At 43.1% G+C, this 12,133-nt stretch overlaps 1 protein-coding gene across 7 annotated transcripts in view; it reads right to left on the reverse strand.

Annotated features, from left to right (window-relative positions):
- Window positions 1–544: 544 nt before the first annotated feature.
- The window catches only part of LOC134339309 (uncharacterized), a 164,935-nt gene continuing 153,346 nt past the window's right edge, over window positions 545–12,133 (reverse strand). For 3 of the 7 annotated variants that reach the window (XM_063035697.1, XM_063035698.1, XM_063035696.1), the window contains exons 15-17: window positions 9,773–9,946; window positions 8,335–8,539; window positions 545–3,263 (exon numbers count right to left, since the gene is read on the reverse strand). In XM_063035697.1, the coding sequence (XP_062891767.1) occupies window positions 3,119–3,263; window positions 8,335–8,539; window positions 9,773–9,946 (524 nt within the window). In that variant the 3' untranslated portion in view covers window positions 545–3,118. The remainder of the gene's footprint in view (window positions 3,264–8,334; window positions 8,540–9,772; window positions 9,947–12,133) is intronic. The other 4 variants (XM_063035700.1, XM_063035699.1, XM_063035701.1 and 1 more) reach the window with 3 other exon arrangements.

Consider the following 12,133-nt stretch of genomic DNA (forward strand, 5'->3'; position numbering starts at 1 on the left):
CCTAGAAGGCAACAAGCAACCACACTGAAAGTCACTTGCTGGTTTCTTGCTCCACCTCATCTTTACCAATTTAGCCATGGGGCTCACCTCTAGAAACAATAAATGGAAATGTTTCAGTCCCAATAACCAGGCTACCAACTACACCGAAGATTCCTTTTGAATTTTGAAGTAAAAGACTAGCTATTTGTTCCTATAGGAGACTGATCACTGAGACTATCACAGAATAAGCATGTACTTTAAGGGGGATATCAGTAGTTCAATGGTGGAGGGGCAGTGAAGCTGGATTAATTGAATAACACTTTCACTGACTCAGCACAGAGGCTATGGACCAAAGGAGCTCCTATGACTGAAAAATCTTGGGACCAGGCTGCTCCCATGCCAACGAGTTTGATGGCTAGGCCTTTTGAAGCAGTTATAAGCATACTTCATAGTGCCACCGAATATGATCAAACCATCCACAAGAATAAGGAAGCCTCTGGCAAATCTCAAAAGCCAAAGATACAACCCAATGAAAATCACACTGCTAAGAAAACAAACCACCAAAATATGAAGATGCCATTTTGCTGCCTCAGAATAACATTCCCACGGACAGGAAGACTCCAGGCAAAGTCTGGATTATTGCAATAAAACTCCCCAGTTCAGAAAGACTCACCATAATCAGTACTTTAAAATTTTAAATTAACGAAACCTGTTACAAACACAAACCAAGGCCCAACAGCACCTCAAGTGCCAACTCCTAGGGTTGTTCTAGAAGTGGGTAAAGGCCAAGAGGGAGATGCCTCACAGCAACTGGGAGAACTGAGGTCCCAGGATTTCACAGGTGATTGCAGGGTTTAAGACAAACATAATGCGGTCACGTACAGACCTTTGTAGATCACGACCCCAGGAATTGTGAGTAGGTCCCTGCGATGCCCTGAAGAGTCTCACCTCCATATTACCAAGTGCCGAATTTATGAGCAAACTCAAGGTGAAGCAGCAGCGAAGGCAGTGACAGATTTGGCAGTGATGGTGGGAATTATTAAGGTTCCACACAATACTAAAATACATCAAATGAAATATTTCTAAAATATATTCTGTCACCAATACACAAAAAAACCCCACAACATTAAAACTACCCAAATGAGCATCAGAGCTGGATTTAAATACAATGAATTTCTACAGGTTCAATGTAGGGCTCTGTAAATGTATTGAGACACAGTCCATTCTGGAAAACAAAATCTTTTTCTGTGATACCCAACAACCAATTTCATAGCACCTTTGGTTATGAAGGTATATTTCAGTACACTCCAAGTTACAATACACAGTTACAGGAACAAACAGGTAACAAGATTTTTTTTTGGTCACAGAGTCCAGCTGCATTAGATGCATAGACCCACATCACAACACTGAAAATAGATAGTGACCACAAACAATAAGTTTTAATTCAAACAGTCAATAAAAATGAATCAGCTGTTTGTGCCCCACTTACAGATCGGAAGTGGTGGTTCTGAGACAGATTTTGGTGGAAAGAGAGGGGAAAGAGAGATTTGAATTCAACAAACATCTAATAAGCAGCCTTGAGAGAACTCCTTCCCCTTCCTCCCCACAGATACATTACCCAGTTTGCAAAGGACCAGTGATGGGTGGATCATCCCAATAGTAGGGATGCACAACCAATGAAACAAACATGTAACCCTGATGGGATTGGCCCAGCGAGCAGAGATGGGGCTGGGTCTGGGTCCTATGGGACCACTGCACCTTGCTTCCACTCGCATTGAGTCAGACACAAAGGTGGTGAGGGAGCCCTTGAGCATGAAAGGGTGCACAAGATGATTCATGGACCTGCTTTTACACTTCGCTAAAAATCAACTATCATTCAGCAAGTACAAGACAATAAAAGGAAAAATAAGGCATCTGTACAGTAAACTATCAAGTATACCTACATCCTTCTGCGCAAATGCACTGCCACTTGGTGACCTAAACACATTAAAAGCAAATAGCCCCATCGCTAAATATTAAAAAAAGCAACTAATCTCTGAAACATCTATGACCAAAATGTAGAATTAGTAGCTTGGACGCTCAGGAATCAACTTCCCCTTTTAGGCTCACATTGCCCCACCCTTACACCCCACCCACTCTCTGCTATTCATCCTTACAGCCACGTGCCTATTAGTTGGGATACAGATGGTTTGATCTACCCATGGTAGGAGTGTGCGAGGAATACACAGCAACGGCAGCGTCTGTTTCCAATCAAATCCATTCCAACATATCACCCCTTCATATGCTGATGGAGTTGCTGTTTATGCTGAAGTATCCACTGCCCACTCTCCTACTATAGGCTGGCAGCATGCAAGGTAACTACCTCAGGACCAAGGATCAGAAACTGCAGTGGCCATCACTCAGTGCTGGACAGCTGTTTCACTGGTCAGGCCTTCACCATGCGGGGTCGGGTGACCTGCAGCCCGTAACCAGACAAGCAAAGTTACCTTTCACGAACTAGAGCACTACTTCCAAACCTTTGCTTGCATTTGCATCAAGACAATGATCTGGAGGCAGATAGCAGCCTGCAGAGTCTATTTCTTGTCTTTTTCCAGCTATACATGAAATTTAAGCTTTACTTGCTGCAGTTTAAAACGTGGCACATTTTAAAAAATGAACTAAGATGTTCTTGTCACCTCTGCCTCATTCCCTTTCTCTTCATCCCACCCCTGGCAGGATTAATGCAAGATTTCCTGCCTGGGATTTTGATGGCAGACAGCCAGATGAATATCCAACAAGCTAAATCTTTGCCCCAGGCTGCGTTAGCGCCATTTATTTCCTCACCCTCCCCACGCATTGCGGCTCTCCATAACCGAACTGAGACACATGACTGCTTCTAGATTATACAAAATTAACCAGGGCTATGCTGTTCCTCGAAACATTCTACTTGTATGAGGTGAATGCAGAATTACTCTAAGGAAACTCACGTAAGGCAGTACTTTCATTACTACACAGGGACTTAAACGTTCAAAGGTACAGAAGAACCTTTCCAACGTCACTAAACTAGAACATAAAAAATAATGGCATGTGCCTTGGAGAGAGACTGCAATAGTCGATCTGACCCCATCTACCAGGTTTCGACACAGGCAGCAGATTTAACCTATTTCTCAGGCTCTGCAGATGTGGAGATCTCCTCACGAGCAGCCTCCACCTTTGGGAAGTTCACATCCAGGATGTGTCGCTGTAGGTGTCTCACCCATTCTTCCTGAATTGAAAGGGGCCCATGGAACTCGACATCACAAAACCTGTTAAAAATTAAATGATTAGCTTTAACTGTCACATGTACATCAAAACAGAGCAAAATGAGTTGCTCGTGTCAACAACCAACCTAGACCCGAGGATGTGCTGCGGGCAGCCCACAAGCATTGCCTTGCTTCCAGCACCAGCATATCGTGCCCACAACTTAATACCTGTACATCTTTTGGAATGTGGGGACAGACCGGAGCACTCAGAAGAAATCTATGTGGTCATGATGAGAACATACAATATTCATTAAGATAGCAATGGGAATTGAATCCCAATCGCTGTGCTGTGAAGCCTCATGCTATTTGTGCCACTCCTTATATGTTGGGGAAGAAGATGCAAATGTTGATAGCCTGGTAATAGAATGTGGCAGAACAGGCTGGTTTTCCATCTCACCCACAGTCTGCCTTTGGCCTTTTACATCGTTCCAATGCAGCCTTTCCAGCAAGCTTTAAGTAACAGCAGTTCATCATTGGACTGGACACATGGCAGATCTTAGGACTTAACAATGAATTCAACTAATCTAGATGATGAGAGCAACACACAAAAGGAGGTTACAGTGGGTCAGGAAGTGGTGGGAAATGGACAGTCAGCATTTCAGGCCAAAAGCCTTCATCAGTCCAGATGATAGGTCTCAAGTTGAAACATCAACTGCCCATTTCCCTCCACAGATGCTGCCTGACCTGATGAGTTCTTCCAGCTCCTTTGTGTGCTGCTTCAGATTTCAGCATGTTTCTGGTGTCTCCATTTCAGATAATGGGGCTTTTACATCTGTATCAGAACTGGCCAATTCTGTTGAAAGGTCATCAATCTACAACAATAATTCTTCCTCTCTCCACATATGCCTCCTGATCTCAATGCTTTCTACTAGTGGTCTTTATTTCAGATTGCCAGCACGTGAAACATTTGCCTCCCTAGTTTCAGCCTCTCCTTTCACATGGACTCCACTTTCAATTTCGGTTTCCCATCATCCCTGCCACATTCATTCTCTTCCTTCCATATACAGTACTGTGCAAAAGTCTTTGGCACATATATATAGCTAAGATGTCTGAGACTTTTGCATGGTACTGTATTTGTCAACGTGGAGCTGAGAGTGAGTTTGTAAAACTGGCAGGAGCAAAGAATATCCGGAATGGCAGGGATGGAGCACCGCGGGAGAAACGTGGGACAGGTGGCAGAGAAGGAGCGTCAGGGGCGGAGGGTGGCGTGGGTGGAGACACACCCAGCAAGGTAATTGATTTCAAACAATTAGTTTACTGATAATTACAGAATGACTCTCTGGTGCTTCCTGCTCCAGACAGCTAAAGATTAGCTTTAATTTTCATATGTACATCGAAAAATGTAGTAAAATGCATCATTTATATTAATGATCAACACAGAGCAAGGCTATGTTGGGGGCAACCTGCAAGTATTCCAATGCCAACATAGCATGCCCATTTATTAAACAGTATGTCTTTGGAATGTGGGAGGAAACAAGAGTACCTGGAGGAAACCCACACAGTCCCGGAAGAATGTATAAACTCCTTACAGACAGCCTAGGTTGCTGGTGCTGTAATAGTGCTATGCTAACTGCTATGCAACTGTGTTCCTGTTTCAAGTGTCAAATGAAAGCTTGACCTATTTTTGTCTCACCAGACCTGCTTGAGTACTTCCCGAATTCTGCGTTTTTATTTCACATTTCTCATGTTTTTTTTTGGCTCTGCAGGTTTAGTGATGTCCGATCAGCAGAGCAGACACCTCGGAGACACTGATCCATCATAGCAAGGACGCCAGCTCAGTACTACTTGTAAAAAAAAACTAGGGTCCTGTAAAAACATCAGACTTTCTTAAGTATGATATGAAACGAGACTTAGTGTCGATGCCCTGGGTCAAAGGCTACAGGATGGAATGGAATTCAGCCTCTGTTGATTGATCAACATGGAGTTCAAAACTAGTGATCATTAGGACAGCTTTTAACCAATTTGATGTTAATGTGCACCAATGTCAATGTCAAAATAAACCCTGTGAATTAACCAAAAAGGTATTAGTGCCTAACTCCGCAGTATGTTACTGAAGCACTAGGACGTACAACAACTCTATCATCTAGTAACATCTGCCCAATTGATTAACCTGTCAGACAAGTCCTATAATGTCAGTGAACAGTACAATGACACAAACTCAGCCATCCTGTTGTCCCACATCAAAGAGCACATTCTGAAGACAATTGTAACACAAGAGGCAGCTGCTCATTACAAAGCTGAGGTGTGAGGGTGGGAGCTAAACATTCTATACCTAGAGAATGGAGAGAGATCAACAGGCATCAACTCCTGGAACATGAGCACTTCTGAGAGTGATGGATCCATCTACAATTTCTACTGAAATAACAAGTCAAGTGCAACAAGATTGTGAGAATACCATGTCTAAAGTCTACATCAAGCCATCGACTTTCCTGAAATGCTTTCTGATGGTTACCAGTTCAAACCCAACACCATAATAGAGACCAAACTTAACAAGGAGACAGTGGTTCAAGCATAAATTGAGGGAATTAGAGACCAACAAAAAATGACCTCACCCACATCCCAAGAACAACTTTCTGAGGAATAGCAACCACTGACAATACATAGAACAGGAAAGCAACTTTGGCCCACGATGTTGCGCCTACTTCTTTAACCTACTCCAAGATGAATCTAACCCTTCCCTCCCACATATCCCTCCATTTTTCTTTATCTATGTGCCTAAGAGTCTCTAAAATGGTTCTATTGTACCTGCCTCTGCCACCACCTCCGGCAGCACGTTCCTTGCACCCATCACTCTAAAAACTTTTATTTCTGACACCCCATCACTCCCACCGTATTTTCCACCGAACGTTTTAAAGTTGCAGCCAAGACATCCTTGACATGGGCTGGCATGGTAGTGTAGCGGTTAGAGCAACGCTATTACAGCTCGGGGCATTGGAGTTCAGTCCCAGCATCCTCTGTAAGGAGTCTATAAGTCCTCCCTGTGGAATGCATGGGTTTTCTCCAGCTGTTCCTCTTTCCTTCTACAGTCAAAAGACATACCGGTTAGTAAATGGTTATTAAATATAAATTGTCACATAATTAGTTTAGGGTTAAATCGGGGGTTGCTGGGCAGTGTAGCTTGAAGGGCCAGAAGGGCCTATTCCACATGGTATCTCTAAATTTTTTTTTTTTGGATGACTCTGCCATAGTTGGATGCATCAGCAAGGGAGATGAGGCTGAGTACAGGGCTACGGTAGGAAACTTTGTCACATGGTGTGAGCAGAATTATCTGCAGCTTAATGTGAAAAAGACTAAGGAGCTGGTGGTGGACCTGAGGAGAGCTAAGGTACCGGTGACCCCTGTTTCCATCCAGGGGGTCAGTGTGGACATGGTGGAGGATTACAAATACCTGGGGATACGAATTGACAATAAACTGGACTGGTCAAAGAACACAGGCTGTCTACAAGAAGGGTCAGAACCGTCTCTATTTCTTGAGGAGACTGAGGTCCTCTAACATCTGCCAGACGATGCTGAGGATGTTCTATGAGCCTGTGGTGGCTAGTGCTATCATGTTTGCTGTTGTGTGCTGGGGCAGCAGGCTGAGGGTAGCAGACACCAACAGAATCAACAAACTCATTCGTAAGGCCAGTGGTGTTGTGGGGATGGAACTGGACTCTCTCACGGTGGTGTCTGAAAAGAGGATGCTGTCTAAGTTGCATGCCATCTTGGTCAATGTCTCCCATCCACTACATAATGTACTGGTTGGGCACAGGAGTACATTCAGCCAGAGACTCATTCCTCCGAGATGCAGCACAGAGTGTCATAGGAAGTTATTCCTGCCTGTGGCCATCAAACTTTACAACTCCTCCCTTGGAGGGTCAGACACCCTGAGCCAATAGGCTGGTCCTGGACTTATTTCATAATTTACTGGCATAATTTACATATTACTATTTAACTATTTATGGTTCTATTACTATTTATTTATGGTGCAACTGTAACAAAAACCAATTTACCCCGGGATCAATAAAGTATGACTATGACAATGACTATAAATAAATCTCACATCTTCCCCTCCAAAGAGAAAAGCCCTAGCTCGCTCAACCTATCCTCCTAAAGCCTGGTTTATACTTCAGCGTTAACTGGACGCCGTAACATAGAAACATAGAAAACATAGAAAATAGGTGCAGGAGTAGGTCATTCGGCCCTTCAAGCCTGCACTGCCATTTATTATGATCATGGCTGATCATCCAACTCAGAACCCTGTACCAGCCTTCCCTCCATACCCCCTGATCCCTGTAGCCACAAGGGCCATATCTGACTCCCTCTTAAATATAGCCAATGAACTGGCCTCAACTGTTTCCTGTGGCAGAGAATTCCACAGATTCACCATTCTCTGTGTGAAGAAGTTTTTCCTAATCTCGGTCCTAAAAGGCTTCCCCTTTATCCTCAAACTGTGACCCCTCATTCTGGTCTTCCCCAACATCGGGAACAATCTTCCTGCATCTAGCCTGTCCAATCCCTTTAGGATTTTATACGTAACCTATGCAAGTAGCCTACGCGTGTTGTGAGCTTTTATACTTGTGCGTTGGTCTGTCTGCGTCGCTCAGCAATTCGTGCACGTCATGCATGAGCAATCACCTGCCCGCGCAAGGCTTCATGGTCACGGTACTTTCGGGGTAAACAAGATGTGAGCGTCTTTTTTCGTGTGAAATGTGTCCTCCATAATTTCGGAGGTCTGTAAAGCTTTATGGAAAGCATTGCAGCCAGAGTTCCTTCCCTGCCCTTCAGTCGCCCAATGGGAACCTACTGCAGCGTAGGATGAAATGCGATGCTACCAAGCGGACCAATCACAGTTGTTGCGTTCTGCGTTGCCGCGACACGCGATTATATTTTGGAAGAGGTGCGCGTTGCAGCAACGCAAGCTCCCGCGTAGGGTTCCGCGTCGGCTTTGATGCAGAAGTATAAACCAGGCTTAAGATATGCTTTCTAATCCAGGTATCATCCTAGTAAATCTCCTTTGCACCCTCTCTAAAGCTTCCACATCTTTCCTATAATGAGGCGACATGAACTGAAGACATGACAATGCCACACTCACCTGCATTTCAGAGTATAGATGTTCCCTATGAACTTCACCAGGGACAGAGGTTCAGGTTTCAGCACTGGAAAGATCACAGGTCTCACTCGGAGAGGTTTTGGTTCCTCTGATTTTGACCTGAATGTCTTTGGCTCCTTCCCTTCCTCGTGTTTCGGAGACAAGCTCTCTGTGCATGTCGCTGGCTTTTGCTGCTTACGCTCATTGTCTGAACATGAAAGAGAAACCGTTAGCTTTTTAAGACATTAAACATTACATCCACTTTTTGGGAAGACAGTTTCAAAGACAACATCAGATGTGGTAAGGTTAGACTGAAAACCTGTCTGTACACTTAAACCCTCCAAAGATCACACTGTTCAACAGCAGTAACTTCTATATTATTCCCATGGATGTGCATTACCCTAGATAACAGCAAAAAATATTTGCCTGTACAGAGTAAGCCATTAAAAAAAATTCTAATTATGAATAGTCCATTGCCAAATGTATGATCCTATATCCTTCGCCAAATGAATAAACACAAAACTATTTAAGCATCAGTGGGTACTTTTGTTTAGGGTGAAAATAATTTGAATACAATAATTTGTATTCTGACTATATGATTGCAAACAATCCAGTTACATATCAAAGAACCTATCGTGTTACCACAGTTCTTAAGCTTTCAGATGCACTGAAGGACTCTGTTTTGGGAGGAAGTCACATTCTTGGAACATGATACTTTGAAGGCACAACACCTCTCTGGCTAATGCAAGTGGTAATTTGGAGGGTTTAACTGCACCTACCAGACAGGGCAGACAATTACTATACATATGCCATGAATCAAGCAGAAATACCATTTATCAGAAAAGTATCCCCCATACACTTTCACATTTACTGCCAAATGTATTTTATATAAGATTATACTTAAACAGGACAGAGTGAGTCAGTACAATCCATTTTCTTCTACTTTCTCAGCCGTTAACCAACCTTTCCCAGAATTCAATGAACTCTGAAATTTGTGCCTGCAGAGTGAGTCACCAAACCGCATGCGAACGGGGCTTGATTTCAATCTTATACCGGTTTAACTTACTTACACATTACAATGAATTAAGCACCTTGGCTCCGTTTCTATACAGAAAAGAGTGCAAGAACAAAGGCACAATAAATACAATCCACTCACGTGCAAATTAGAACAAAAACTTACATACATAAAAGCAAGCAGAAGCTGCAACTATTCCCTGAACTTCTAGGGTTAGGCTTTGCATTCTCAAGCACGTCATGGAATAGACGCTCAACTTCATTAGTGGGGACCAACTTTGTGTTTGGATCACAGCATGTATAATCACACATACAGTTTCCTTTTACAGTGCATTGCAATTTAACAAGCTTTCTCTTCAGCACTGTCAAAAGTTTACATTTAGTTTCTTTCTTTTTGGTTAAGTTATACAAAGCCAAAGGGTCTCACATGTGTCGGTGAGTGCAGGTTCAGCCTTTTCGTGGAGTTCCTCAAACTGAGACAGACTCGGTAACTTCCTTTTCAATCCAGATTTCAGATGGCCACGCATGTGGTTGGAGAGGCCTACACCCGTGGTTAGTGTCACTCCACAATACTCACAGGTTCCTAACTTGACTGGGTGCTCTGTTGTCCAAAATGAAATTAAGATTCAGTTACCACCCTGCCTTCCACAGTTTAATTCCTAACTTAATTTGAGGTTCTGGCAGGTCTCAGCCTAGTTCCTAGTGGACAGGAGCCCACAGCACTTTAAAGGCTCATTAATTTAGCAATGATCGTCTGCAGATTTCTTTAGCGGATGGTGTGTGAAATGGAAATAGAAATTAACGTACCACTAGGGGCTACTTTTGGGAGTTAAGATGGAAGACACCTGGGGTATGTAGGCAAGGTTAGAGCATTAGGCTGGGAGCTCTGTATCATGGAGGTGAAGCCCTATCTGACTAGGAAATTCTCAACAACTGCAAAGCAGGAAAATGCTCCACTTTCAGTCACATCTCACACAGACTCTCACTTTCATTCCTCATCCATGCGTCATGCCAGGTAGTTGGAATGGGAAAAAGATGCAAAGTAAAGGAAGCCCCAGAGCCCACTCAACCATCAGCATTTACTAATGAACAATTAGTTCCTTCCAACTTTTAAATGTTCTTTAACACAATTTCTTTCAAAATGCTGCTGGATAAAATTTAGACACAAGGTTAAAATTTCAAGTATTTTGATCAAGTCTTCACATTATTGTTTGAGACATTAATAGATTCCCAAATGCAAGTAGATTCAAACCAATAGAAATGCTTGATTCTAAAAGGTTTTAAAAGACCCTGTAACTGGAGAAAGGAATTCAGTAATCAATAATGCTATCATGCGCAGGGCACGGATATTTTACACCAGTTCAGCAAACAGGTCACATCTATTTAACTGTCGACTGTTTATTCCTTTCCATAGATGCTGCAGACTTCCTCCTGCACTTTTTGTGTTGTTTAAGATTTCCAGCATCTGTAGAATCTCTCGTGTTTATTAATTACTTTTGCTCCTTTTCCACAATACAAACTCATTCAGCCTCCTTGAATGGCCCATTGCTCTATGCACCTTCTCCATCCACCCAAGTTTGGCTCGACACATCCCACTCCCTAACCCTGCCTACAAATGGCCTCTCTTAGTGCAAACCTTTTCCTCCCACTTGCCACAAGCAGAAAGCTCCTTATGATGCCAATTCTCTCCCTGAACCCCCATAACCAGGCACCTCCGCAGACAAAGCACTTCTAACCTCCCACGTTGCAGAGATACCACTCAGCACTCCACAAGGGGCTGAGCAAAAACAAATGACATTTAGCCACGGAAGGGGGAAAAGCCCAGCAGGATTTAAGGAATGCCTTGATGCGGGAAAGAGCAGCAAGCAGCAGGATTTGGAGTTCTCAAATTTAGGGCCTTAGCAGCTGAAGGTGAAGCAACTAATCTGTATCAATTACACTCAGAGATGAACAGAATCAGGTTTATTATTGCTGATATGTGTTGTGAAATCTGTTTGTTTTACAGTGCAATACATAATACACTATAAATTAAAACAAGAAATGTATATATAAATAAATTAGTAGTGCAAAAAGAGAGAAAAATAGTAGGTAGTGTTCATGAGTTCATTATCCGTTCAGAAAATTGATGGCGATCCACCCAGAACTGGAGGGTGAAGGGCTACAGTTCAATCACAAAACAGGGTCTGGCAAGTCCTCAAAGGGATTTAACAACAGGATGAGAGTTTACAAATGAGATAGTTTTAAACTGGGAGGCGTGGGTAAGCAAGATTAATAGATGATGGGAACAAGGCTACTGACACCTTAACTTTACATAGAGGGGGGCCAGTAATGCATTTAGAATAGTTGAGTTGCAAGAACCATGTCAGAAGCAGAGAGCTGCACTAGCAATACAGAGCTTGCGACAAATGATAGTGCAATGGCAGTTATGGTTCTATTCTGGGTCAAGTAAGACAGCAAGATTGCAAATTGTTTGGTTTGCTTTCAGACAGTTGTCACGTTAATTGGAGGTGTTGGTAGCTAAGAAACTGAACCATCTATTTACTTGAAGGAAACTTCTGCATGCCCAGTAATAGATCCTGACAAACACAGTTAGCTCAGAAGCACAAGAATCAAGAACGATGCTGGCAAACTAAAGCTGGGTGTTATTGGCTTGTATGTGGAAATTAAAATCAATTTTTAATGTTGTCACCAAAAGGCAAAAGACACTGAGGTCACCAGAAGCAGCGATGGCGGAATAGGAAGGAAAGCCGCCACTGGTGGTTCTCTGGCTCTGACTGCAGTTAACAGT

Source organism: Mobula hypostoma, chromosome 29 (assembly GCF_963921235.1).
Source record: "Mobula hypostoma chromosome 29, sMobHyp1.1, whole genome shotgun sequence".
NCBI classification, from domain to species: Eukaryota; Metazoa; Chordata; class Chondrichthyes; order Myliobatiformes; family Myliobatidae; genus Mobula; species Mobula hypostoma.